Genomic DNA, 27,927 nt, shown 5'->3' with positions numbered 1-27,927 from the left:
CTACGTTACTAGCCTCATGACATGCATAACGCTTTTATTCTCTCACAGTTGCCAGAATGTCACGTGTCATATTTTTTTTTTTATAAGTACACTGGTAACAACTTAAGCATTACGAAACTTCGATCAAATAAACCTCACCTAGCAAATAAGCCATTAAATGTTTTGTTGTTGACCAAATTCGACACTCTTATTGACCTCCATACAAAAACTCCATGTTTGGTGGGCGAAAAAACGACACATGCTGGAGGGAAACAGATTTTCTGCCGAGTTTTCTTCCTCTGTCGGATGTGCAGTCCGTCAAATCGAAGGCACTCCTTCAATATAACATTGTTGAAAACGTTAGAGTAATACCATGTTCGCCTATTTAAGACATATGCTCGAATCTAGGATGTGCCTTTATGTTTCGAGAGAATGAACGACTAAGGAATCGTTTTTCACTTCTCATTGACTTGTCAAACCCCGGTTTGGTCTGTTTCACAAGATGAAGTCTCGCGATGTTACGCCTCTGGATTTAGAAACTCTGCAGCCAGACTGCCCAAAGCGAAGATTTTACAAAACGTCTTTCACGCTGGTTCGATTTGTCATTCCCTGCTCGCCGTACAGAAACAATCGGACTGCGTCTTTAGTGTTTTCCTACAGCGCAAACGTGGGGTATTTTTCATCTATTTGGGGGAATAAAGTTGACCAAAACAGCATTTAACAGGCTACAGTAGCAACCCATAACTCAACACAATAAAATGGAGACAGAACACCGGTCTAAAAAGGTAGGTGGTGTTCCATTTTATGGAAAACAAACCTAGCTAGCATTGTTAGCACACTATCTAGCTTGCTAGCTAGCATATATCCCGTTGTAACTTACCCATTCATAGACTCTAGGCTCCTTTAAATCACATTTTATTTGTCACGTACACATGGTTAGCAGATGTTAATGCGGGTGTAGCGACATGCTTTAGTCCACTTTTGAGCTAGTTGTAACGTTAGAAGTATATTTGACTACATAACATAGCTACTCTTAACTAATTTACCCTTTTCATCTGTGATGTAGCTTTTGTATTTTGTTTGCTAACTAGCAAATGGTTTAGTTCGGCAGCTGAGTAGACCACTTCACTTTCCCCTTTTGTAATGTCGGTGTACTTTGTTTCCACAGAGACCCTGTGGGGATGAGAAGTCCGGATCAGATCATCCTTCTGAAGAGGATGACTATGTCCCATACGTACCTGTCAAAATCAGAAAGCATCACATGGTAAACACACAGTCACACTCTCCCGTTCTTATTCCTCCCCTGTGTGTGTGTGTGTGTGTGTGTGTGTGTGTATGAGCCTGCAGCTGACAGACATGGATTAGCTATGACTGGGCAGCGTCAGAATGATTTGTGCTGTAGATCCACCAAACACAATGACCCATAACTTTCCTCCCTCCATCTCTCCCTCCACAATCAACCCCCTCACTCTGTGCCCCCAGCAACTTAAGATGCTGCGTCTGCGAGGGAAGGTGGTAGAGGAGGAGCAGAAAGATAGTGGAGGAGAGCAGAGAGATGAGGACGAGGGTCTGGGACCACGCTCTAACGTCTCCCTGCTGGATCAACACCAGGTCCTCAAGGAAAAGGCTGAAGGTAACAGTGGCAGTTTGACATGTAATACATTTCACAGGTAGAATTGGAATGATCATTGTTCAGTGTGGTGAATTATGGGGGGTTTTGTCCATGGGTAGTAGAAAACAGAAGGTCAAACCAGTTATGGATTCTGAAATGTATAATGATCTTGAGTTGTCTTTTTGTTAAATGCTAAACTGTGTTCATGTCCATAGCTCGTAAAGAGTCAGCCAAGGAGAAGCAGCTGAAAGAAGAACAGAAGATTCTGCAGAGTGTGGCAGAGGGAAGAGGTAATAGATGTTACTGTACATACTGACCCTGCAGAGGTAATATATGTTACTGTACATACTGACCCTACAGAGGTAATATATGTTACTGTACATACTGACCCTACAGAGGTAATATATGTTACTGTACATACTGACCCTACAGAGGTAATATATGTTACTGTACATACTGACCCTACAGAGGTAATATATGTTACTGTACATACTGACCCTACAGAGGTAATATATGTTACTGTACATACTGACCCTGCAGAGGTAATATATATTACTGTACATACTGACCCTACAGAGGTAATATATGTTACTGTACATACTGACCCTACAGAGGTAATATATGTTACTGTACATACTGACCCTACAGAGGTAATATATGTTACTGTACATACTGACCCTACAGAGGTAATATATGTTACTGTACATACTGACCCTGCAGAGGTAAGAGATGTTACTGTACATACTGACCCTACAGAGGTAATATATGTTACTGTACATACTGACCCTACAGAGGTAATATATGTTACTGTACATACTGACCCTACAGAGGTAATATATGTTACTGTACATACTGACCCTGCAGAGGTAATATATGTTACTGTACATACTGACCCTACAGAGGTAATATATGTTACTGTACATACTGACCCTGCAGAGGTAATATATGTTACTGTACATACTGACCCTACAGAGGTAATATATGTTACTGTACATACTGACCCTACAGAGGTAATATATGTTACTGTACATACTGACCCTACAGAGGTAATATATGTTACTGTACATACTGACCCTACAGAGGTAATATATGTTACTGTACATACTGACCCTACAGAGGTAATATATGTTACTGTACATACTGACCCTACAGAGGTAATATATGTTACTGTACATACTGACCCTACAGAGGTAATATATGTTACTGTACATACTGACCCTACAGAGGTAATATATGTTACTGTACATACTGACCCTACAGAGGTAATATATGATACTGTACATACTGACCCTACAGAGGTAATATATGATACTGTACATACTGACCCTACAGAGGTAATATATGTTACTGTACATACTGACCCTACAGAGGTAATATATGTTACTGTACATACTGACCCTACAGAGGTAATATATGTTACTGTACATACTGACCCTACAGAGGTAATATATGTTACTGTACATACTGACCCTACAGAGGTAATATATGTTACTGTACATACTGACCCTGCAGAGGTAATAGATGTTACTGTACATACTGACCCTACAGAGGTAATATATGTTACTGTACATACTGACCCTACAGAGGTAATATATGTTACTGTACATACTGACCCTACAGAGGTAATATATGTTACTGTACATACTGACCCTGCAGAGGTAATAGATGTTACTGTACATACTGACCCTACAGAGGTAATATATGTTACTGTACATACTGACCCTACAGAGGTAATATATGTTACTGTACATACTGACCCTGCAGAGGTAATATATGTTACTGTACATACTGACCCTGCAGAGGTAATATATGTTACTGTACATACTGACCCTACAGAGGTAATATATGTTACTGTACATACTGACCCTACAGAGGTAATATATGTTACTGTACATACTGACCCTGCAGAGGTAATATATGTTACTGTTCATACTGACCCTACAGAGGTAATATATGTTACTGTACATACTGACCCTGCAGAGGTAATATATGTTACTGTACATACTGACCCTACAGAGGTAATATATGTTACTGTACATACTGACCCTACAGAGGTAATATATGTTACTGTACATACTGACCCTGCAGAGGTAATATATGTTACTGTACATACTGATCCTGCAGAGGTAATATATGTTACTGTACATACTGACCCTGCAGAGGTAATATATGTTACTGTACATACTGACCCTACAGAGGTAATATATGTTACTGTACATACTGACCCTACAGAGGTAATATATGTTACTGTACATACTGACCCTGCAGAGGTAATATATGTTACTGTACATACTGACCCTACAGAGGTAATATATGTTACTGTACATACTGACCCTACAGAGGTAATATATGTTACTGTACATACTGACCCTACAGAGGTAATATATGTTACTGTACATACTGACCCTGCAGAGGTAATATATGTTACTGTACATACTGACCCTACAGAGGTAATATATGTTACTGTACATACTGACCCTACAGAGGTAATATATGTTACTGTACATACTGACCCTACAGAGGTAATATATGTTACTGTACATACTGACCCTACAGAGGTAATATATGTTACTGTACATACTGACCCTGCAGAGGTAATATATGTTACTGTACATACTGACCCTACAGAGGTAATATATGTTACTGTACATACTGATCCTGCAGAGGTAATATATGTTACTGTACATACTGACCCTACAGAGGTAATATATGTTACTGTACATACTGACCCTACAGAGGTAATATATGTTACTGTACATACTGACCCTGCAGAGGTAATATATGTTACTGTACATACTGACCCTACAGAGGTAATATATGTTACTGTACATACTGACCCTGCAGAGGTAATATATGTTACTGTACATACTGACCCTACAGAGGTAATATATGTTACTGTACATACTGACCCTGCAGAGGTAATATATGTTACTGTACATACTGACCCTACAGAGGTAATATATGTTACTGTACATACTGACCCTACAGAGGTAATATATGTTACTGTACATACTGACCCTGCAGAGGTAATATATGTTACTGTACATACTGACCCTACAGAGGTAATATATGTTACTGTACATACTGACCCTACAGAGGTAATATATGTTACTGTACATACTGACCCTACAGAGGTAATATATGTTACTGTACATACTGACCCTACAGAGGTAATATATGTTACTGTACATACTGACCCTACAGAGGTAATATATGTTACTGTACATACTGACCCTACAGAGGTAATATATGTTACTGTACATACTGACCCTACAGAGGTAATATATGTTACTGTACATACTGACCCTACAGAGGTAATATATGTTACTGTACATACTGACCCTGCAGAGGTAATATATGTTACTGTACATACTGACCCTACAGAGGTAATATATGTTACTGTTCATATTGACCCTACAGAGGTAATATATGTTACTGTACATACTGACCCTACAGAGGTAATATATGTTACTGTACATACTGACCCTACAGAGGTAATATATGTTACTGTACATACTGACCCTGCAGAGGTAATATATGTTACTGTACATACTGACCCTACAGAGGTAATATATGTTACTGTACATACTGACCCTACAGAGGTAATATATGTTACTGTACATACTGACCCTGCAGAGGTAATATATGTTACTGTACATACTGACCCTACAGAGGTAATATATGTTACTGTACATACTGACCCTACAGAGGTAATATATGTTACTGTACATACTGACCCTACAGAGGTAATATATGTTACTGTACATACTGACCCTACAGAGGTAATATATGATACTGTACATACTGACCCTACAGAGGTAATATATGTTACTGTACATACTGACCCTGCAGAGGTAATATATGTTACTGTACATACTGACCCTACAGAGGTAATATATGTTACTGTACATACTGACCCTACAGAGGTAATATATGTTACTGTACATACTGACCCTGCAGAGGTAAGAGATGTTACTGTACATACTGACCCTACAGAGATAATATATGTTACTGTACATACTGACCCTACAGAGATAATATATGTTACTGTACATACTGACCCTGCAGAGGTAAGAGATGTTACTGTACATACTGACCCTACAGAGGTAATATATGTTACTGTACATACTGACCCTACAGAGGTAATATATGTTACTGTACATACTGACCCTACAGAGGTAATATATGTTACTGTAAATACTGACCCTACAGAGGTAAGAGATGTTACTGTACATACTGACCCTGCAGAGGTAATATATGTTACTGTACATACTGACCCTGCAGAGGTAAGAGATGTTACTGTACATACTGACCCTACAGAGGTAATATATGTTACTGTACATACTGACCCTACAGAGGTAATATATGATACTGTACATACTGACCCTGCAGAGGTAAGAGGTAATATATGTTACTGTACATACTGATCCTGCAGAGGTAATATATGTTACTGTACATACTGATCCTGCAGAGGTAATATATGTTACTGTACATACTGACCCTACAGAGGTAATATATGTTACTGTACATACTGACCCTGCAGAGGTAATATATGTTACTGTACATACTGACCCTACAGAGGTAATATATGTTACTGTACATACTGACCCTGCAGAGGTAAGATGTTACTGTACATACTGACCCTACAGAGGTAATATATGTTACTGTACATACTGACCCTACAGAGGTAATATATGATACTGTACATACTGACCCTGCAGAGGTAAGAGGTAATATATGTTACTGTACATACTGATCCTGCAGAGGTAAGAGGTAATATATGTTACTATACATACTGACCCTACAGAGGTAATATATGTTACTGTACATACTGACCCTACAGAGGTAATATATGTTACTGTTCATACTGACCCTACAGAGGTAATATATGTTACTGTACATACTGACCCTACAGAGGTAATATATGTTACTGTACATACTGACCCTACAGAGGTAATATATGTTACTGTACATACTGACCCTACAGAGGTAATATATGTTACTGTACATACTGACCCTACAGAGGTAATATATGTTACTGTACATACTGACCCTACAGAGGTAATATATGTTACTGTACATACTGACCCTACAGAGGTAATATATGTTACTGTACATACTGACCCTACAGAGGTAATATATGTTACTGTACATACTGACCCTACAGAGGTAATATATGTTACTGTACATACTGACCCTACAGAGGTAATATATGTTACTGTACATACTGACCCTGCAGAGGTAAGAGATGTTACTGTACATACTGACCCTACAGAGATAATATATGTTACTGTACATACTGACCCTGCAGAGGTAAGAGGTAATATATGTTACTGTACATACTGATCCTGCAGAGGTAAGAGATGTTACTGTACATACTGACCCTACAGAGGTAATATATGTTACTGTACATACTGACCCTACAGAGGTAAGAGATGTTACTGTACATACTGATCCTGCAGAGGTAAGAGGTAATATATGTTACTGTACATACTGATCCTACAGAGGTAATATATGTTACTGTACATACTGACCCTACAGAGGTAATATATGTTACTGTACATACTGATCCTGCAGAGGTAAGAGGTAATATATGTTACTGTACATACTGATCCTGCAGAGGTAATATATGTTACTGTACATACTGACCCTACAGAGGTAATATATGTTACTGTACATACTGACCCTGCAGAGGTAATATATGTTACTGTACATACTGACCCTACAGAGGTAATATATGTTACTGTACATACTGACCCTACAGAGGTAATATATGTTACTGTACATACTGACTCTACAGAGGTAAGAAATGTTACTGTACATACTGACCCTACAGAGGTAATATATGTTACTGTACATACTGACCCTACAGAGGTAATATATGTTACTGTACATACTGACCCTACAGAGGTAATATATGTTACTGTACATACTGACCCTGCAGAGGTAATATATGTTACTGTACATACTGACCCTACAGAGGTAATATATGTTACTGTACATACTGACCCTACAGAGGTAATATATGTTACTGTACATACTGACCCTGCAGAGGTAATATATGTTACTGTACATACTGACCCTACAGAGGTAATATATGTTACTGTACATACTGACCCTACAGAGGTAATATATGTTACTGTACATACTGACCCTACAGAGGTAATATATGTTACTGTACATACTGACCCTACAGAGGTAATATATGTTACTGTACATACTGACCCTACAGAGGTAATATATGTTACTGTACATACTGACCCTACAGAGGTAATATATGTTACTGTACATACTGACCCTACAGAGGTAATATATGTTACTGTACATACTGACCCTACAGAGGTAATATATGTTACTGTACATACTGACCCTACAGAGGTAATATATGTTACTGTACATACTGACCCTACAGAGGTAATATATGTTACTGTACATACTGACCCTACAGAGGTAATATATGTTACTGTACATACTGACCCTACAGAGGTAATATATGTTACTGTACATACTGACCCTACAGAGGTAATATATGTTACTGTACATACTGACCCTACAGAGGTAATATATGTTACTGTACATACTGACCCTACAGAGGTAATATATGTTACTGTACATACTGACCCTACAGAGGTAATATATGTTACTGTACATACTGACCCTACAGAGGTAATATATGTTACTGTACATACTGACCCTACAGAGGTAATATATGTTACTGTACATACTGACCCTACAGAGGTAATATATGTTACTGTACATACTGACCCTACAGAGGTAATATATGTTACTGTACATACTGACCCTACAGAGGTAATATATGTTACTGTACATACTGACCCTACAGAGGTAATATATGTTACTGTACATACTGACCCTACAGAGGTAATATATGTTACTGTACATACTGACCCTACAGAGGTAATATATGTTACTGTACATACTGACCCTACAGAGGTAATATATGTTACTGTACATACTGACCCTACAGAGGTAATATATGTTACTGTACATACTGACCCTACAGAGGTAATATATGTTACTGTACATACTGACCCTACAGAGGTAATATATGTTACTGTACATACTGACCCTACAGAGGTAATATATGTTACTGTACATACTGACCCTACAGAGGTAATATATGTTACTGTACATACTGACCCTACAGAGGTAATATATGTTACTGTACATACTGACCCTACAGAGGTAATATATGTTACTGTACATACTGACCCTACAGAGGTAATATATGTTACTGTACATACTGACCCTACAGAGGTAATATATGTTACTGTACATACTGACCCTACAGAGGTAATATATGTTACTGTACATACTGACCCTACAGAGGTAATATATGTTACTGTACATACTGACCCTACAGAGGTAATATATGTTACTGTACATACTGACCCTACAGAGGTAATATATGTTACTGTACATACTGACCCTACAGAGGTAATATATGTTACTGTACATACTGACCCTACAGAGGTAATATATGTTACTGTACATACTGACCCTACAGAGGTAATATATGTTACTGTACATACTGACCCTACAGAGGTAATATATGTTACTGTACATACTGACCCTACAGAGGTAATATATGTTACTGTACATACTGACCCTACAGAGGTAATATATGTTACTGTACATACTGACCCTACAGAGGTAATATATGTTACTGTACATACTGACCCTACAGAGGTAATATATGTTACTGTACATACTGACCCTACAGAGGTAATATATGTTACTGTACATACTGACCCTACAGAGGTAATATATGTTACTGTACATACTGACCCTACAGAGGTAATATATGTTACTGTACATACTGACCCTACAGAGGTAATATATGTTACTGTACATACTGACCCTACAGAGGTAATATATGTTACTGTACATACTGACCCTACAGAGGTAATATATGTTACTGTACATACTGACCCTACAGAGGTAATATGTTACTGTACATACTGACCCTACAGAGGTAATATATGTTACTGTACATACTGACCCTACAGAGGTAATATATGTTACTGTACATACTGATCCTGCAGAGGTAATATATGTTACTGTACATACTGACCCTACAGAGGTAATATATGTTACTGTACATACTGACCCTGCAGAGGTAATATATGTTACTGTACATACTGACCCTACAGAGGTAATATATGTTACTGTACATACTGACCCTACAGAGGTAATATATATTACTGTACATACTGAACCTACAGAGGTAATATATGTTACTGTACATACTGACCCTACAGAGGTAATATATGTTACTGTTCATACTGACCCTACAGAGGTAAGAGATGTTACTGTACATACTGACCCTACAGAGGTAATATATGTTACTGTACATACTGACCCTGCAGAGGTAATATATGTTACTGTACATACTGACCCTACAGAGGTAATATATGTTACTGTACATACTGACCCTACAGAGGTAATATATGTTACTGTACATACTGACCCTACAGAGGTAATATATGTTACTGTACATACTGAACTTACAGAGGTAATATATGTTACTGTTCATACTGACCCTACAGAGGTAATATATGTTACTGTACATACTGATCCTGCAGAGGTAATATATGTTACTGTACATACTGACCCTACAGAGGTAATATATGTTACTGTACATACTGACCCTGCAGAGGTAATATATGTTACTGTACATACTGACCCTACAGAGGTAATATATGTTACTGTACATACTGACCCTACAGAGGTAATATATGTTACTGTACATACTGACCCTACAGAGGTAATATATGTTACTGTACATACTGACCCTACAGAGGTAATATATGTTACTGTACATACTGACCCTACAGAGGTAATATATGTTACTGTACATACTGACCCTACAGAGGTAAGGCTTTTATTCCAGCCCGGGCTTTTATTCGCAGGCTTTTATTCGCAGGCTTTTATTCCAGCCCAGCTCTAATCGTTTGTTTATCTTCCAGCTCTCATGTCGGTGAAGGAAATGGCCAAAGGAATCATCTATGACGACCCCATCAAAACAAGGTGTGACTCCAGATTCTAGAGGGTGACTGATAAGGGGGGGGGGGGGGGGTGGTTCCTACCACACACCAGAATAAGCAAAATGTGATGTGTTTCTGTGCTTGTTATTTGATGTGTTTCATGTCATGCTGAGGTAATATAGCATAACCTAACATGTGTAAGTTCAGTTGGTTGTCTCTGCGCTACATCCAGTAGCAATACATTCTATACTGAACTAAAATAGAAACGAAACACGCTACAATTTCAAAAGATTTCACAGAGTTACACTTCGTATCAGGAAATCAGTCAATTGAAATAAATAAATTAGGCCCTAATCTATGAATGTCAAATGACTGGAGAGGGGCGTAGCCATTGGTGGACCTGGGAGGGTACAGGTCCACCCCCTGGGGAGCCAGGCCCAGCCAATCAGAATTAGTTTTTCTGCACAAAATGGATTTATTACTGACAGAAATACATCTCAGCACCCCTCCTCAGATGATCCCGTAGGTGAAGAAGCTGGATGTGGAGGTCCTAGGCTGGCGTGGTTACACGTGGTATGAGGTTATGAGGCCGGTTGGACGTACTGCCAAATTCTCTAAAATTATGTTGGAGGCGGCTTATGGTAGAGCAATTAACATTCAATTATATTGGAAGCAGCTCTGCTAGACATTCCTGCAGTCAGCATGCCAATTGCACTCTCCCTCAAAACTTGAGACATCTGTGGCATTGTGTTGTGACAAAACAGCACATTTTAGAGTGGCCTTTTATTGCCCCCAGCACAAGGTGCACCTGTGTAATGATCATGCTGTTTAATCAGCTTCTTGATATGCCACATCTGTCAGGTGGATGGATTTTCTTGGCAAAGGAGAAATGCTCACTAACAGGGACGTGAACTAATATGTGCACAACATTGGAGAGAAATTAGATTTATCTGCGTATGGAACATTTCTGTGATCTTTTATTTCAGCTCATGAAACACGGGACCAACACTTTACATGTTGCGTTTTATATTGTTGTTGAGTGTAAAATGTACAGTAAAGATAACGTTATTGTTTATAGTTGGTTGGCTCCACGGTACATCCTGAACATGCCCCCTGCGAGACACGACCGCGTCAGGAAGAAGTACCACATCCTGGTCGACGGTGACGGTATCCCTCCGCCGATCAAGAGCTTCAGGGAGATGAAGTTCCCACAGGGTGAGAGACACACCAGACACACACACTAAGTTCCCACAGGGTGAGAGACACACCAGACACACACACTAAGTTCCCACAGGGTGAGAGACACACCAGACACACACACTAAGTTCCCACAGGGTGAGAGACACACCAGACACACACACTAAGTTCCCACAGGGTGAGAGACACACCAGACACACACACTAAGTTCCCACAGGGTGAGAGACACACCAGACACACACACTAAGTTCCCACAGGGTGAGAGACACACCAGACACACACACTAAGTTCCCACAGGGTGAGAGACACACCAGACACACACACTAAGTTCCCACAGGGTGAGAGACACACCAGACACACACACTAAGTTCCCACAGGGTGAGAGACACCAGACACACACACTAAGTTCCCACAGGGTGAGAGACACACCAGACACACACACTAAGTTCCCACAGGGTGAGAGACACACCAGACGCACACACTAAGTTCCCACAGGGTGAGAGACACACCAGACACACACACTAAGTTCCCACAGGGTGAGAGACACACCAGACAGACACACTAAGTTCCCACAGGGTGAGAGACACACCAGACACACACACTAAGTTCCCACAGGGTGAGAGACACACCAGACACACACACTAAGTTCCCACAGGGTGAGAGAGACACCAGACAGACACACTAAGTTCCCACAGGGTGAGAGAAACCAGACAGACACACTAAGTTCCCACAGGGTGAGAGAGAAACCAGACAGACACACTAAGTTCCCACAGGGTGAGAGAAACCAGACAGACACACTAAGTTCCCACAGGGTGAGAGACACACCAGACACACACACTAAGTTCCCACAGGGTGAGAGACACACCAGACACACACACTAAGTTCCCACAGGGTGAGAGACACCAGACACACACACTAAGTTCCCACAGGGTGAGAGACACACCAGACACACACACTAAGTTCCCACAGGGTGAGAGACACACCAGACACACACACTAAGTTCCCACAGGGTGAGAGACACACCAGACACACACACACTTTCAACTTTCATTAAAAACCTTATTTTTCCATTTTAGTTTCGCACCCGTTTTAGTAGTAAAGTGTTGCTATGTATTTGTAGTGGTTCAGATGGTTGACGAGTCATTCGTTCCCCAACCCTCTTTAACCATGTGTTGCAGCAATCTTGAAAGGTCTGAAGAAGAAGGGAATTGTTCACCCTACACCCATTCAAATCCAGGGAATTCCAACCATGTAAGTCCAGGAGGAAACCCCTGACGGTGTGGCCCCAAGGTCCTTACGATGTCAACATCAAGATATACCATGTTTAACTGGCTTCTCATTGGTTGTCTTCGCTTCGCTTCTCCGTTACTGTAAAGCTCTACAACAATTCTAGTAAAAAGGGCGATATCAATACGATGTGATTGGTTGGTTGGCTATATCAACACGATGTGATTGGTTGGTTGGCTATATCAATACGATGTGATTGGTTGGTTGGCTATATCAACACGATGTGATTGGTTGGTTGGCTATATCAATACAATGTGATTGGTTGGTTGGCTATATCAATACGATGTGATTGGTTGGTTGGTTATATCAATACGATGTGATTGGTTGGTTGGTTATATCAACACGATGTGATTGGTTGGTTTGCTATATCAATACAATGTGGTTGGTTAGCTATATCAATACAATGTGATTGGTTGGTTGGCTATATCAATACGATGTGATTGGTTGGTTGGCTATATCAATACGATGTGATTGGTTGGTTTGCTATATCAATACAATGTGGTTGGTTAGCTATATCAATACAATGTGATTGGTTGGTTGGCTATATCAATACGATGTGATTGGTTGGTTGGCTATATCAATACAATGTGATTGGTTGGTTGGCTATATCAATACGATGTGATTGGTTGGTTGGCTATATCAATACAATGTGGTTGGTTAGCTATATCAATACAATGTGATTGGTTGGTTGGTTACATCAATACAATGTGATTGGTTGGTTGGTTATATCAATACAATGTGATTGGTTGGTTGGTTATATTAATACGATTTCATTGGTTGTTATATTAATACGATGTGATTGATTGGTTGGCTATATCAATACGATGTGATTGATTGGTTGGTTATATCAATACGATGTGATTGGTTGGTTGGCTATATCAACACAATGTGATTGGTTGGTTGGCTATATCAATACGATGTGATTGGTTGGTTGGTTATATTAATATGATTTGATTGGTTGGCTATATCAATACGATGTGATTGGTTGGCTATATCAACACGATGTGATTGATTGGTTGGCTATATCAATACGATGTGATTGGTTGGTTAGCTATATCAATACGATGTGATTGGTTGGTTGGCTATATCAATACGATGTGATTGATTGGTTGGCTATATCAATACGATGTGATTGGTTGGTTGGCTATATCAATACGATGTGATTGGTTGGTTGGCTATATCAACACGATGTGATTGGTTGGCTATATCAATACGATGTGATTGATTGGTTGGCTATATCAATACGATGTGATTGGTTGGTTGGCTATATCAATACGATGTGATTGGTTGGCTATATCAACACAATGTGATTGGTTGGTTGGCTATATCAATACGATGTGATTGGTTGGTTGGTTATATTAATATGATTTGATTGGTTGGCTATATCAATACGATGTGATTGGTTGGTTGGCTATATCAATACGATGTGATTGGTTGGTTGGCTATATCAATACGAAGTGATTGGTTGGTTGTCTATATCAATACGATGTGATTGGTTGGTTGGCTATATCAATACGAAGTGATTGGTTGGTTGTCTATATCAATACGATGTGATTGGTTGGTTGGCTATATCAATACGATGTGATTGGTTGGTTGGCTATATCAATACGATGTGATTGGTTGGTTGGCTATGTCAATACGATGTGATTGGTTGGTTGTCTATATCAATACGATGTGATTGGTTGGTTGTCTATATCAATACGATGTGATTGGTTGGTTGGCTATGTCAATACGATGTGATTGGTTGGTTGGCTATATCAATACGATGTGATTGGTTGGTTGTCTATATCAATACGATGTGATTGGTTGGTTGTCTATATCAATACGATGTGATTGGTTGGTTGTCTATATCAATACGATGTGATTGGTTGGTTGGCTATATCAATACGATGTGATTGGTTGGTTGTCTATATCAATACGATGTGATTGGTTGGTTGGCTATGTCAATACGATGTGATTGGTTGGTTGGCTATATCAATACGATGTGATTGGTTGGTTGTCTATATCAATACGATGTGATTGGTTGGTTGGCTATATCAATACGATGTGATTGATTGGTTGGTTATATCAATACGATGTGATTGGTTGGTTGTCTATATCAATACGATGTGATTGGTTGGTTGTCTATATCAATACGATGTGATTGGTTGGTTGGCTATATCAATACGATGTGATTGGTTGGTTGGCTATATCAATACGATGTGATTGGTTGGTTGGCTATATCAATACGATGTGATTGGTTGGCTATATCAACACGATGTGATTGATTGGTTTCCTCTGTATCTCTGTGTGTGTTCAGTCTCTCAGGCCGGGATATGATCGGTATCGCCTTCACGGGGTCAGGGAAAACTCTGGTGTTCACCCTCCCCATCATCATGTTCTCTCTGGAGCAAGAGAAGAAACTGCCTTTCTGTAAGAGTGAAGGACCCTACGGTCTCATCATCTGCCCTTCAGTAAGTCCTTCACACTGTAATGTTATGTTAGAGGTTGGAGACTGATCTTCTGTACCCTGATCAGCTCCTGACTGCTTTCTCTTCATATAATACTACTGTAATGTGTCTGATGTCTCTCTCCCTACAGAGAGAGTTGGTTAAACAGACCCTCACCATCATATAATACTACTGTAATGTGTCTGATGTCTCCTCTCCCTACAGAGAGAGTTGGTTAAACAGACCCTCACCATCATATAATACTACTGTAATGTGTCTGATGTCTCCTCTCCCTACAGAGAGAGTTGGTTAAACAGACCCTCACCATCATATAATACTACTGTAATGTGTCTGATGTCTCCTCTCCCTACAGAGAGAGTTGGTTAAACAGACCCTCACCATCATATAATACTACTGTAATGTGTCTGATGTCTCTCTCCTCTCCCTACAGAGAGAGTTGGTTAAACAGACCCTCACCATCATATAATACTACTGTAATGTGTCTGATGTCTCCTCTCCCTACAGAGAGAGTTGGTTAAACAGACCCTCACCATCATATAATACTACTGTAATGTGTCTGATGTCTCCTCTCCCTACAGAGAGAGTTGGTTAAACAGACCCTCACCATCATATAATACTACTGTAATGTGTCTGATGTCTCCTCTCCCTACAGAGAGAGTTGGTTAAACAGACCCTCACCATCATATAATACTACTGTAATGTGTCTGATGTCTCTCTCCTCTCCCTACAGAGAGAGTTGGTTAAACAGACCCTCACCATCATATAATACTACTGTAATGTGTCTGATGTCTCTCTCCTCTCCCTACAGAGAGAGTTGGTTAAACAGACCCTCACCATCATATAATACTACTGTAATGTGTCTGATGTCTCCTCTCCCTACAGAGAGAGTTGGTTAAACAGACCCTCACCATCATATAATACTACTGTAATGTGTCTGATGTCTCTCTCCTCTCCCTACAGAGAGAGTTGGTTAAACAGACCCTCACCATCATATAATACTACTGTAATGTGTCTGATGTCTCCTCTCCCTACAGAGAGAGTTGGTTAAACAGACCCTCACCATCATATAATACTACTGTAATGTGTCTGATGTCTCCTCTCCCTACAGAGAGAGTTGGTTAAACAGACCCTCACCATCATATAATACTACTGTAATGTGTCTGATGTCTCTCTCCCTACAGAGAGAGTTGGTTAAACAGACCCTCACCATCATATAATACTACTGTAATGTGTCTGATGTCTCCTCTCCCTACAGAGAGAGTTGGTTAAACAGACCCTCACCATCATATAATACTACTGTAATGTGTCTGATGTCTCCTCTCCCTACAGAGAGAGTTGGTTAAACAGACCCTCACCATCATATAATACTACTGTAATGTGTCTGATGTCTCCTCTCCCTACAGAGAGAGTTGGTTAAACAGACCCTCACCATCATATAATACTACTGTAATGTGTCTGATGTCTCTCTCCTCTCCCTACAGAGAGAGTTGGTTAAACAGACCCTCACCATCATATAATACTACTGTAATGTGTCTGATGTCTCTCTCCTCTCCCTACAGAGAGAGTTGGTTAAACAGACCCTCACCATCATATAATACTACTGTAATGTGTCTGATGTCTCTCTCCTCTCCCTACAGAGAGAGTTGGTTAAACAGACCCTCACCATCATATAATACTACTGTAATGTGTCTGATGTCTCTCTCCCTACAGAGAGAGTTGGTTAAACAGACCCTCACCATCATATAATACTACTGTAATGTGTCTGATGTCTCCTCTCCCTACAGAGAGAGTTGGTTAAACAGACCCTCACCATCATATAATACTACTGTAATGTGTCTGATGTCTCTCTCCCTACAGAGAGAGTTGGTTAAACAGACCCTCACCATCATATAATACTACTGTAATGTGTCTGATGTCTCCTCTCCCTACAGAGAGAGTTGGTTAAACAGACCCTCACCATCATATAATACTACTGTAATGTGTCTGATGTCTCCTCTCCCTACAGAGAGAGTTGGTTAAACAGACCCTCACCATCATATAATACTACTGTAATGTGTCTGATGTCTCTCTCCTCTCCTACAGAGAGAGTTGGTTAAACAGACCCTCACCATCATATAATACTACTGTAATGTGTCTGATGTCTCCTCTCCCTACAGAGAGAGTTGGTTAAACAGACCCTCACCATCATATAATACTACTGTAATGTGTCTGATGTCTCCTCTCCCTACAGAGAGAGTTGGTTAAACAGACCCTCACCATCATATAATACTACTGTAATGTGTCTGATGTCTCTCTCCTCCCTACAGAGAGAGTTGGTTAAACAGACCCTCACCATCATATAATACTACTGTAATGTGTCTGATGTCTCTCTCCCTACAGAGAGAGTTGGTTAAACAGACCCTCACCATCATATAATACTACTGTAATGTGTCTGATGTCTCCTCTCCCTACAGAGAGAGTTGGTTAAACAGACCCTCACCATCATATAATACTACTGTAATGTGTCTGATGTCTCCTCTCCCTACAGAGAGAGTTGGTTAAACAGACCCTCACCATCATATAATACTACTGTAATGTGTCTGATGTCTCCTCTCCCTACAGAGAGAGTTGGTTAAACAGACCCTCACCATCATATAATACTACTGTAATGTGTCTGATGTCTCCTCTCCCTACAGAGAGAGTTGGTTAAACAGACCCTCACCATCATATAATACTACTGTAATGTGTCTGATGTCTCCTCTCCCTACAGAGAGAGTTGGTTAAACAGACCCTCACCATCATATAATACTACTGTAATGTGTCTGATGTCTCTCTCCCTACAGAGAGAGTTGGTTAAACAGACCCTCACCATCATATAATACTACTGTAATGTGTCTGATGTCTCCTCTCCCTACAGAGAGAGTTGGTTAAACAGACCCTCACCATCATATAATACTACTGTAATGTGTCTGATGTCTCCTCTCCCTACAGAGAGAGTTGGTTAAACAGACCCTCACCATCATATAATACTACTGTAATGTGTCTGATGTCTCTCTCCCTACAGAGAGAGTTGGTTAAACAGACCCTCACCATCATATAATACTACTGTAATGTGTCTGATGTCTCTCTCCCTACAGAGAGAGTTGGTTAAACAGACCCTCACCATCATATAATACTACTGTAATGTGTCTGATGTCTCCTCTCCCTACAGAGAGAGTTGGTTAAACAGACCCTCACCATCATATAATACTACTGTAATGTGTCTGATGTCTCCTCTCCCTACAGAGAGAGTTGGTTAAACAGACCCTCACCATCATATAATACTACTGTAATGTGTCTGATGTCTCCTCTCCCTACAGAGAGAGTTGGTTAAACAGACCCTCACCATCATATAATACTACTGTAATGTGTCTGATGTCTCCTCTCCCTACAGAGAGAGTTGGTTAAACAGACCCTCACCATCATATAATACTACTGTAATGTGTCTGATGTCTCCTCTCCCTACAGAGAGAGTTGGTTAAACAGACCCTCACCATCATATAATACTACTGTAATGTGTCTGATGTCTCCTCTCCCTACAGAGAGAGTTGGTTAAACAGACCCTCACCATCATATAATACTACTGTAATGTGTCTGATGTCTCTCTCCCTACAGAGAGAGTTGGTTAAACAGACCCTCACCATCATATAATACTACTGTAATGTGTCTGATGTCTCCTCTCCCTACAGAGAGAGTTGGTTAAACAGACCCTCACCATCATATAATACTACTGTAATGTGTCTGATGTCTCCTCTCCCTACAGAGAGAGTTGGTTAAACAGACCCTCACCATCATATAATACTACTGTAATGTGTCTGATGTCTCCTCTCCCTACAGAGAGAGTTGGTTAAACAGACCCTCACCATCATATAATACTACTGTAATGTGTCTGATGTCTCTCTCCCTACAGAGAGAGTTGGTTAAACAGACCCTCACCATCATATAATACTACTGTAATGTGTCTGATGTCTCTCTCCCTACAGAGAGAGTTGGTTAAACAGACCCTCACCATCATATAATACTACTGTAATGTGTCTGATGTCTCTCTCCCTACAGAGAGAGTTGGTTAAACAGACCCTCACCATCATATAATACTACTGTAATGTGTCTGATGTCTCCTCTCCCTACAGAGAGAGTTGGTTAAACAGACCCTCACCATCATATAATACTACTGTAATGTGTCTGATGTCTCCTCTCCCTACAGAGAGAGTTGGTTAAACAGACCCTCACCATCATATAATACTACTGTAATGTGTCTGATGTCTCTCTCCCTACAGAGAGAGTTGGTTAAACAGACCCTCACCATCATATAATACTACTGTAATGTGTCTGATGTCTCCTCTCCCTACAGAGAGAGTTGGTTAAACAGACCCTCACCATCATATAATACTACTGTAATGTGTCTGATGTCTCTCTCCCTACAGAGAGAGTTGGTTAAACAGACCCTCACCATCATATAATACTACTGTAATGTGTCTGATGTCTCCTCTCCCTACAGAGAGAGTTGGTTAAACAGACCCTCACCATCATATAATACTACTGTAATGTGTCTGATGTCTCCTCTCCCTACAGAGAGAGTTGGTTAAACAGACCCTCACCATCATATAATACTACTGTAATGTGTCTGATGTCTCCTCTCCCTACAGAGAGAGTTGGTTAAACAGACCCTCACCATCATATAATACTACTGTAATGTGTCTGATGTCTCTCTCCCTACAGAGAGAGTTGGTTAAACAGACCCTCACCATCATATAATACTACTGTAATGTGTCTGATGTCTCCTCTCCCTACAGAGAGAGTTGGTTAAACAGACCCTCACCATCATATAATACTACTGTAATGTGTCTGATGTCTCTCTCCCTACAGAGAGAGTTGGTTAAACAGACCCTCACCATCATATAATACTACTGTAATGTGTCTGATGTCTCCTCTCCCTACAGAGAGAGTTGGTTAAACAGACCCTCACCATCATATAATACTACTGTAATGTGTCTGATGTCTCTCTCCCTACAGAGAGAGTTGGTTAAACAGACCCTCACCATCATATAATACTACTGTAATGTGTCTGATGTCTCTCTCCCTACAGAGAGAGTTGGTTAAACAGACCCTCACCATCATATAATACTACTGTAATGTGTCTGATGTCTCCTCTCCCTACAGAGAGAGTTGGTTAAACAGACCCTCACCATCATATAATACTACTGTAATGTGTCTGATGTCTCCTCTCCCTACAGAGAGAGTTGGTTAAACAGACCCTCACCATCATATAATACTACTGTAATGTGTCTGATGTCTCTCTCCCTACAGAGAGAGTTGGTTAAACAGACCCTCACCATCATATAATACTACTGTAATGTGTCTGATGTCTCCTCTCCCTACAGAGAGAGTTGGTTAAACAGACCCTCACCATCATATAATACTACTGTAATGTGTCTGATGTCTCCTCTCCCTACAGAGAGAGTTGGTTAAACAGACCCTCACCATCATATAATACTACTGTAATGTGTCTGATGTCTCCTCTCCCTACAGAGAGAGTTGGTTAAACAGACCCTCACCATCATATAATACTACTGTAATGTGTCTGATGTCTCCTCTCCCTACAGAGAGAGTTGGTTAAACAGACCCTCACCATCATATAATACTACTGTAATGTGTCTGATGTCTCCTCTCCCTACAGAGAGAGTTGGTTAAACAGACCCTCACCATCATATAATACTACTGTAATGTGTCTGATGTCTCCTCTCCCTACAGAGAGAGTTGGTTAAACAGACCCTCACCATCATATAATACTACTGTAATGTGTCTGATGTCTCTCTCCCTACAGAGAGAGTTGGTTAAACAGACCCTCACCATCATATAATACTACTGTAATGTGTCTGATGTCTCTCTCCCTACAGAGAGAGTTGGTTAAACAGACCCTCACCATCATATAATACTACTGTAATGTGTCTGATGTCTCTCTCCCTACAGAGAGAGTTGGTTAAACAGACCCTCACCATCATATAATACTACTGTAATGTGTCTGATGTCTCTCTCCCTACAGAGAGAGTTGGTTAAACAGACCCTCACCATCATATAATACTACTGTAATGTGTCTGATGTCTCTCTCCCTACAGAGAGAGTTGGTTAAACAGACCCTCACCATCATATAATACTACTGTAATGTGTCTGATGTCTCCTCTCCCTACAGAGAGAGTTGGTTAAACAGACCCTCACCATCATATAATACTACTGTAATGTGTCTGATGTCTCCTCTCCCTACAGAGAGAGTTGGTTAAACAGACCCTCACCATCATATAATACTACTGTAATGTGTCTGATGTCTCTCTCCCTACAGAGAGAGTTGGTTAAACAGACCCTCACCATCATATAATACTACTGTAATGTGTCTGATGTCTCTCTCCCTACAGAGAGAGTTGGTTAAACAGACCCTCACCATCATATAATACTACTGTAATGTGTCTGATGTCTCCTCTCCCTACAGAGAGAGTTGGTTAAACAGACCCTCACCATCATATAATACTACTGTAATGTGTCTGATGTCTCCTCTCCCTACAGAGAGAGTTGGTTAAACAGACCCTCACCATCATATAATACTACTGTAATGTGTCTGATGTCTCTCTCCCTACAGAGAGAGTTGGTTAAACAGACCCTCACCATCATATAATACTACTGTAATGTGTCTGATGTCTCCTCTCCCTACAGAGAGAGTTGGTTAAACAGACCCTCACCATCATATAATACTACTGTAATGTGTCTGATGTCTCCTCTCCCTACAGAGAGAGTTGGTTAAACAGACCCTCACCATCATATAATACTACTGTAATGTGTCTGATGTCTCCTCTCCCTACAGAGAGAGTTGGTTAAACAGACCCTCACCATCATATAATACTACTGTAATGTGTCTGATGTCTCCTCTCCCTACAGAGAGAGTTGGTTAAACAGACCCTCACCATCATATAATACTACTGTAATGTGTCTGATGTCTCCTCTCCCTACAGAGAGAGTTGGTTAAACAGACCCTCACCATCATATAATACTACTGTAATGTGTCTGATGTCTCCTCTCCCTACAGAGAGAGTTGGTTAAACAGACCCTCACCATCATATAATACTACTGTAATGTGTCTGATGTCTCTCTCCCTACAGAGAGAGTTGGTTAAACAGACCCTCACCATCATATAATACTACTGTAATGTGTCTGATGTCTCTCTCCCTACAGAGAGAGTTGGTTAAACAGACCCTCACCATCATATAATACTACTGTAATGTGTCTGATGTCTCTCTCCCTACAGAGAGAGTTGGTTAAACAGACCCTCACCATCATATAATACTACTGTAATGTGTCTGATGTCTCTCTCCCTACAGAGAGAGTTGGTTAAACAGACCCTCACCATCATATAATACTACTGTAATGTGTCTGATGTCTCTCTCCCTACAGAGAGAGTTGGTTAAACAGACCCTCACCATCATATAATACTACTGTAATGTGTCTGATGTCTCCTCTCCCTACAGAGAGAGTTGGTTAAACAGACCCTCACCATCATATAATACTACTGTAATGTGTCTGATGTCTCCTCTCCCTACAGAGAGAGTTGGTTAAACAGACCCTCACCATCATATAATACTACTGTAATGTGTCTGATGTCTCTCCTCTCCCTACAGAGAGAGTTGGTTAAACAGACCCTCACCATCATATAATACTACTGTAATGTGTCTGATGTCTCTCTCCCTACAGAGAGAGTTGGTTAAACAGACCCTCACCATCATATAATACTACTGTAATGTGTCTGATGTCTCCTCTCCCTACAGAGAGAGTTGGTTAAACAGACCCTCACCATCATATAATACTACTGTAATGTGTCTGATGTCTCCTCTCCCTACAGAGAGAGTTGGTTAAACAGACCCTCACCATCATATAATACTACTGTAATGTGTCTGATGTCTCCTCTCCCTACAGAGAGAGTTGGTTAAACAGACCCTCACCATCATATAATACTACTGTAATGTGTCTGATGTCTCCTCTCCCTACAGAGAGAGTTGGTTAAACAGACCCTCACCATCATATAATACTACTGTAATGTGTCTGATGTCTCCTCTCCCTACAGAGAGAGTTGGTTAAACAGACCCTCACCATCATATAATACTACTGTAATGTGTCTGATGTCTCCTCTCCCTACAGAGAGAGTTGGTTAAACAGACCCTCACCATCATATAATACTACTGTAATGTGTCTGATGTCTCCTCTCCCTACAGAGAGAGTTGGTTAAACAGACCCTCACCATCATATAATACTACTGTAATGTGTCTGATGTCTCCTCTCCCTACAGAGAGAGTTGGTTAAACAGACCCTCACCATCATATAATACTACTGTAATGTGTCTGATGTCTCCTCTCCCTACAGAGAGAGTTGGTTAAACAGACCCTCACCATCATATAATACTACTGTAATGTGTCTGATGTCTCCTCTCCCTACAGAGAGAGTTGGTTAAACAGACCCTCACCATCATATAATACTACTGTAATGTGTCTGATGTCTCCTCTCCCTACAGAGAGAGTTGGTTAAACAGACCCTCACCATCATATAATACTACTGTAATGTGTCTGATGTCTCCTCTCCCTACAGAGAGAGTTGGTTAAACAGACCCTCACCATCATATAATACTACTGTAATGTGTCTGATGTCTCCTCTCCCTACAGAGAGAGTTGGTTAAACAGACCCTCACCATCATATAATACTACTGTAATGTGTCTGATGTCTCCTCTCCCTACAGAGAGAGTTGGTTAAACAGACCCTCACCATCATATAATACTACTGTAATGTGTCTGATGTCTCCTCTCCCTACAGAGAGAGTTGGTTAAACAGACCCTCACCATCATATAATACTACTGTAATGTGTCTGATGTCTCCTCCTCTCCCTACAGAGAGAGTTGGTTAAACAGACCCTCACCATCATATAATACTACTGTAATGTGTCTGATGTCTCCTCTCCCTACAGAGAGAGTTGGTTAAACAGACCCTCACCATCATATAATACTACTGTAATGTGTCTGATGTCTCCTCTCCCTACAGAGAGAGTTGGTTAAACAGACCCTCACCATCATATAATACTACTGTAATGTGTCTGATGTCTCCTCTCCCTACAGAGAGAGTTGGTTAAACAGACCCTCACCATCATATAATACTACTGTAATGTGTCTGATGTCTCCTCTCCCTACAGAGAGAGTTGGTTAAACAGACCCTCACCATCATATAATACTACTGTAATGTGTCTGATGTCTCCTCTCCCTACAGAGAGAGTTGGTTAAACAGACCCTCACCATCATATAATACTACTGTAATGTGTCTGATGTCTCCTCTCCCTACAGAGAGAGTTGGTTAAACAGACCCTCACCATCATATAATACTACTGTAATGTGTCTGATGTCTCTCTCCTCTCCCTACAGAGAGAGTTGGTTAAACAGACCCTCACCATCATATAATACTACTGTAATGTGTCTGATGTCTCCTCTCCTCTCCCTACAGAGAGAGTTGGTTAAACAGACCCTCACCATCATATAATACTACTGTAATGTGTCTGATGTCTCCTCTCCTCTCCCTACAGAGAGAGTTGGTTAAACAGACCCTCACCATCATATAATACTACTGTAATGTGTCTGATGTCTCTCTCCTCTCCCTACAGAGAGAGTTGGTTAAACAGACCCTCACCATCATATAATACTACTGTAATGTGTCTGATGTCTCCTCTCCCTACAGAGAGAGTTGGTTAAACAGACCCTCACCATCATATAATACTACTGTAATGTGTCTGATGTCTCTCTCCTCTCCCTACAGAGAGAGTTGGTTAAACAGACCCTCACCATCATATAATACTACTGTAATGTGTCTGATGTCTCCTCTCCCTACAGAGAGAGTTGGTTAAACAGACCCTCACCATCATATAATACTACTGTAATGTGTCTGATGTCTCCTCTCCCTACAGAGAGAGTTGGTTAAACAGACCCTCACCATCATATAATACTACTGTAATGTGTCTGATGTCTCTCTCCTCTCCCTACAGAGAGAGTTGGTTAAACAGACCCTCACCATCATATAATACTACTGTAATGTGTCTGATGTCTCCTCTCCCTACAGAGAGAGTTGGTTAAACAGACCCTCACCATCATATAATACTACTGTAATGTGTCTGATGTCTCTCTCCCTACAGAGAGAGTTGGTTAAACAGACCCTCACCATCATATAATACTACTGTAATGTGTCTGATGTCTCCTCTCCCTACAGAGAGAGTTGGTTAAACAGACCCTCACCATCATATAATACTACTGTAATGTGTCTGATGTCTCCTCTCCCTACAGAGAGAGTTGGTTAAACAGACCCTCACCATCATATAATACTACTGTAATGTGTCTGATGTCTCTCTCCCTACAGAGAGAGTTGGCTAAACAGACCCTCACCATCATATAATACTACTGTAATGTGTCTGATGTCTCCTCTCCCTACAGAGAGAGTTGGTTAAACAGACCCTCACCATCATATAATACTACTGTAATGTGTCTGATGTCTCCTCTCCCTACAGAGAGAGTTGGTTAAACAGACCCTCACCATCATATAATACTACTGTAATGTGTCTGATGTCTCCTCTCCCTACAGAGAGAGTTGGTTAAACAGACCCTCACCATCATATAATACTACTGTAATGTGTCTGATGTCTCTCTCCCTACAGAGAGAGTTGGCTAAACAGACCCACACCATCATAGAGTACTACTGTAAACTGCTGGAGGAAGAAGGGGCTCCACATATGAGATCAGTCCTCTGTATAGGAGGCATGTCTGTCAAAGACCAGATGGAGGTGGTCAAACAGTAAGTACTCTGAACCAGTCAGTCAACTAGTCAGCCAGTCAACTAGTCAGTCAACTAGTCAACTGGTCAGTCAGCTAGTCAACTGGTCAGTCAGCTAGTCAGTCAACTAGTCAGCCAGTCAGTCAACTGGTCAGTCAGCTAGTCAACTGGTCAGTCAGCTAGTCAACTGGTCAGTCAGCTAGTCAACTGGTCAGTCAGCTAGTCAGTCAACTAGTCAGCCAGTCAACTAGTCAGTCAACTAGTCAGCCAGTCAGCTAGTCAACTAGTCAGTCAACTAGTCAGCCAGTCAACTAGTCAGCCAGTCAACTGGTCAGTCAGCTAGTCAGTCAGTCAACTAGTCAGCCGGTCAACTAGCCAGTCAGCTAGTCAGTTCGTCAGCTAGTCAGTCAACTAGCCAGTCAACTAGCCAGTCAGTCAACCAGCCAGCCAGTCAGTCAATCAACTAGCCAGCCAACTAGCCAGTCAGCTAGTCAGCCAGTCAGTCAACCAGCTAGTCAGCTAGTCAGTCAACCAGCTAGTCAGCTAGTCAGTCAACTAGCCAGTCAACTAGCCAGTCAACTAGCCAGTCAGCTAGTCAGTCAACTAGTCAGCCAGTCAACCAGCCAGCCAGTCAGTCAGTCAACTAGCCAGTCAGCTAGTCGGTCAACTAGCCAGCCAACCAGCCAGTCAACTAGCCAGTCAGTCAGCTAGTCAGTCAACTAGCCAGTCAGCTAGTCAGCCAGTCAGTCAACCAGCTAGTCAGCTAGTCAGTCAACTAGCCAGTCAGCTAGTCAGTCAGGTAGCCAGTCAGTCAGCCAGTCAGCCAGCCAGTCAGTCAGCCAGTCAGCCAGCCAGTCAGTCAGCCAGTCAGTCAGCTAGTCAGTCAGCCAGTCAACTAGCCAGTCAACTAGCCAGTCAGCTAGTCAGTCAACTAGTCAGCCAGTCAACCAGCCAGCCAGTCAGTCAGTCAACTAGCCAGCCAACTAGCCAGTCAGCTAGTCAGTCAACTAGCCAGCCAACCAGCCAGTCAACTAGCCAGTCAGTCAGCTAGTCAGTCAACTAGCCAGTCAGCTAGTCAGCCAGTCAGTCAACCAGCTAGTCAGCTAGTCAGTCAGCTAGTCAGTCAACTAGCCAGTCAACTAGCCAGTCAACTAGCCAGTCAGCTAGTCAGTCAGCTAGCCAGTCAGTTAGTCAGCTAGTCAGTCATCAGCTAGTCAGATAGCCAGTCAGTCAACTAGCCAGTCAGCTAGTCAGTCAGCCAGTCAACTAGCCAGTCAACCAGCCAGTCAGCTAATCAGTCAGATAGCCAGCCAGTCAGTCCGCTGTGTGAGGGCCAGTTTGACCTCTGACCCTGATGAACCCGGTGTTTTGTAGTGGTGTCCACATGATGGTGGCGACCCCCGGCCGTCTGATGGACCTGTTGCAGAAGAAGATGATCAGTCTGGATATCTGTCGTTATCTGGCTCTAGACGAGGCTGACAGAATGATAGACATGGGCTTCGAAGAAGATATCAGAACTATCTTCTCCTACTTTAAG

At 41.0% G+C, this 27,927-nt stretch overlaps 1 protein-coding gene across 1 annotated transcript; it reads left to right on the top strand.

Annotated features, from left to right (window-relative positions):
* Positions 1-27,927, top strand: LOC129843329 (probable ATP-dependent RNA helicase DDX41; the record flags this gene model as incomplete). Its single annotated transcript, XM_055911964.1, is given in 10 exon segments — positions 1-764; positions 1,148-1,243; positions 1,462-1,612; positions 1,807-1,881; positions 10,582-10,642; positions 11,678-11,814; positions 12,975-13,047; positions 15,383-15,536; positions 26,275-26,411; positions 27,765-27,927. Coding segments are annotated over 10 exon segments (1,074 nt in total), but the record flags the coding sequence as incomplete, so codon positions are not given.

The sequence above is a fragment of the Salvelinus fontinalis genome, unplaced genomic scaffold, assembly GCF_029448725.1.
Source record: "Salvelinus fontinalis isolate EN_2023a unplaced genomic scaffold, ASM2944872v1 scaffold_0114, whole genome shotgun sequence".
NCBI lineage: Eukaryota > Metazoa > Chordata > Actinopteri > Salmoniformes > Salmonidae > Salvelinus > Salvelinus fontinalis.
The sequence above is the reverse complement of the archived record's forward strand: the minus strand, read 5'-3'. Positions and strand labels throughout refer to the sequence as shown.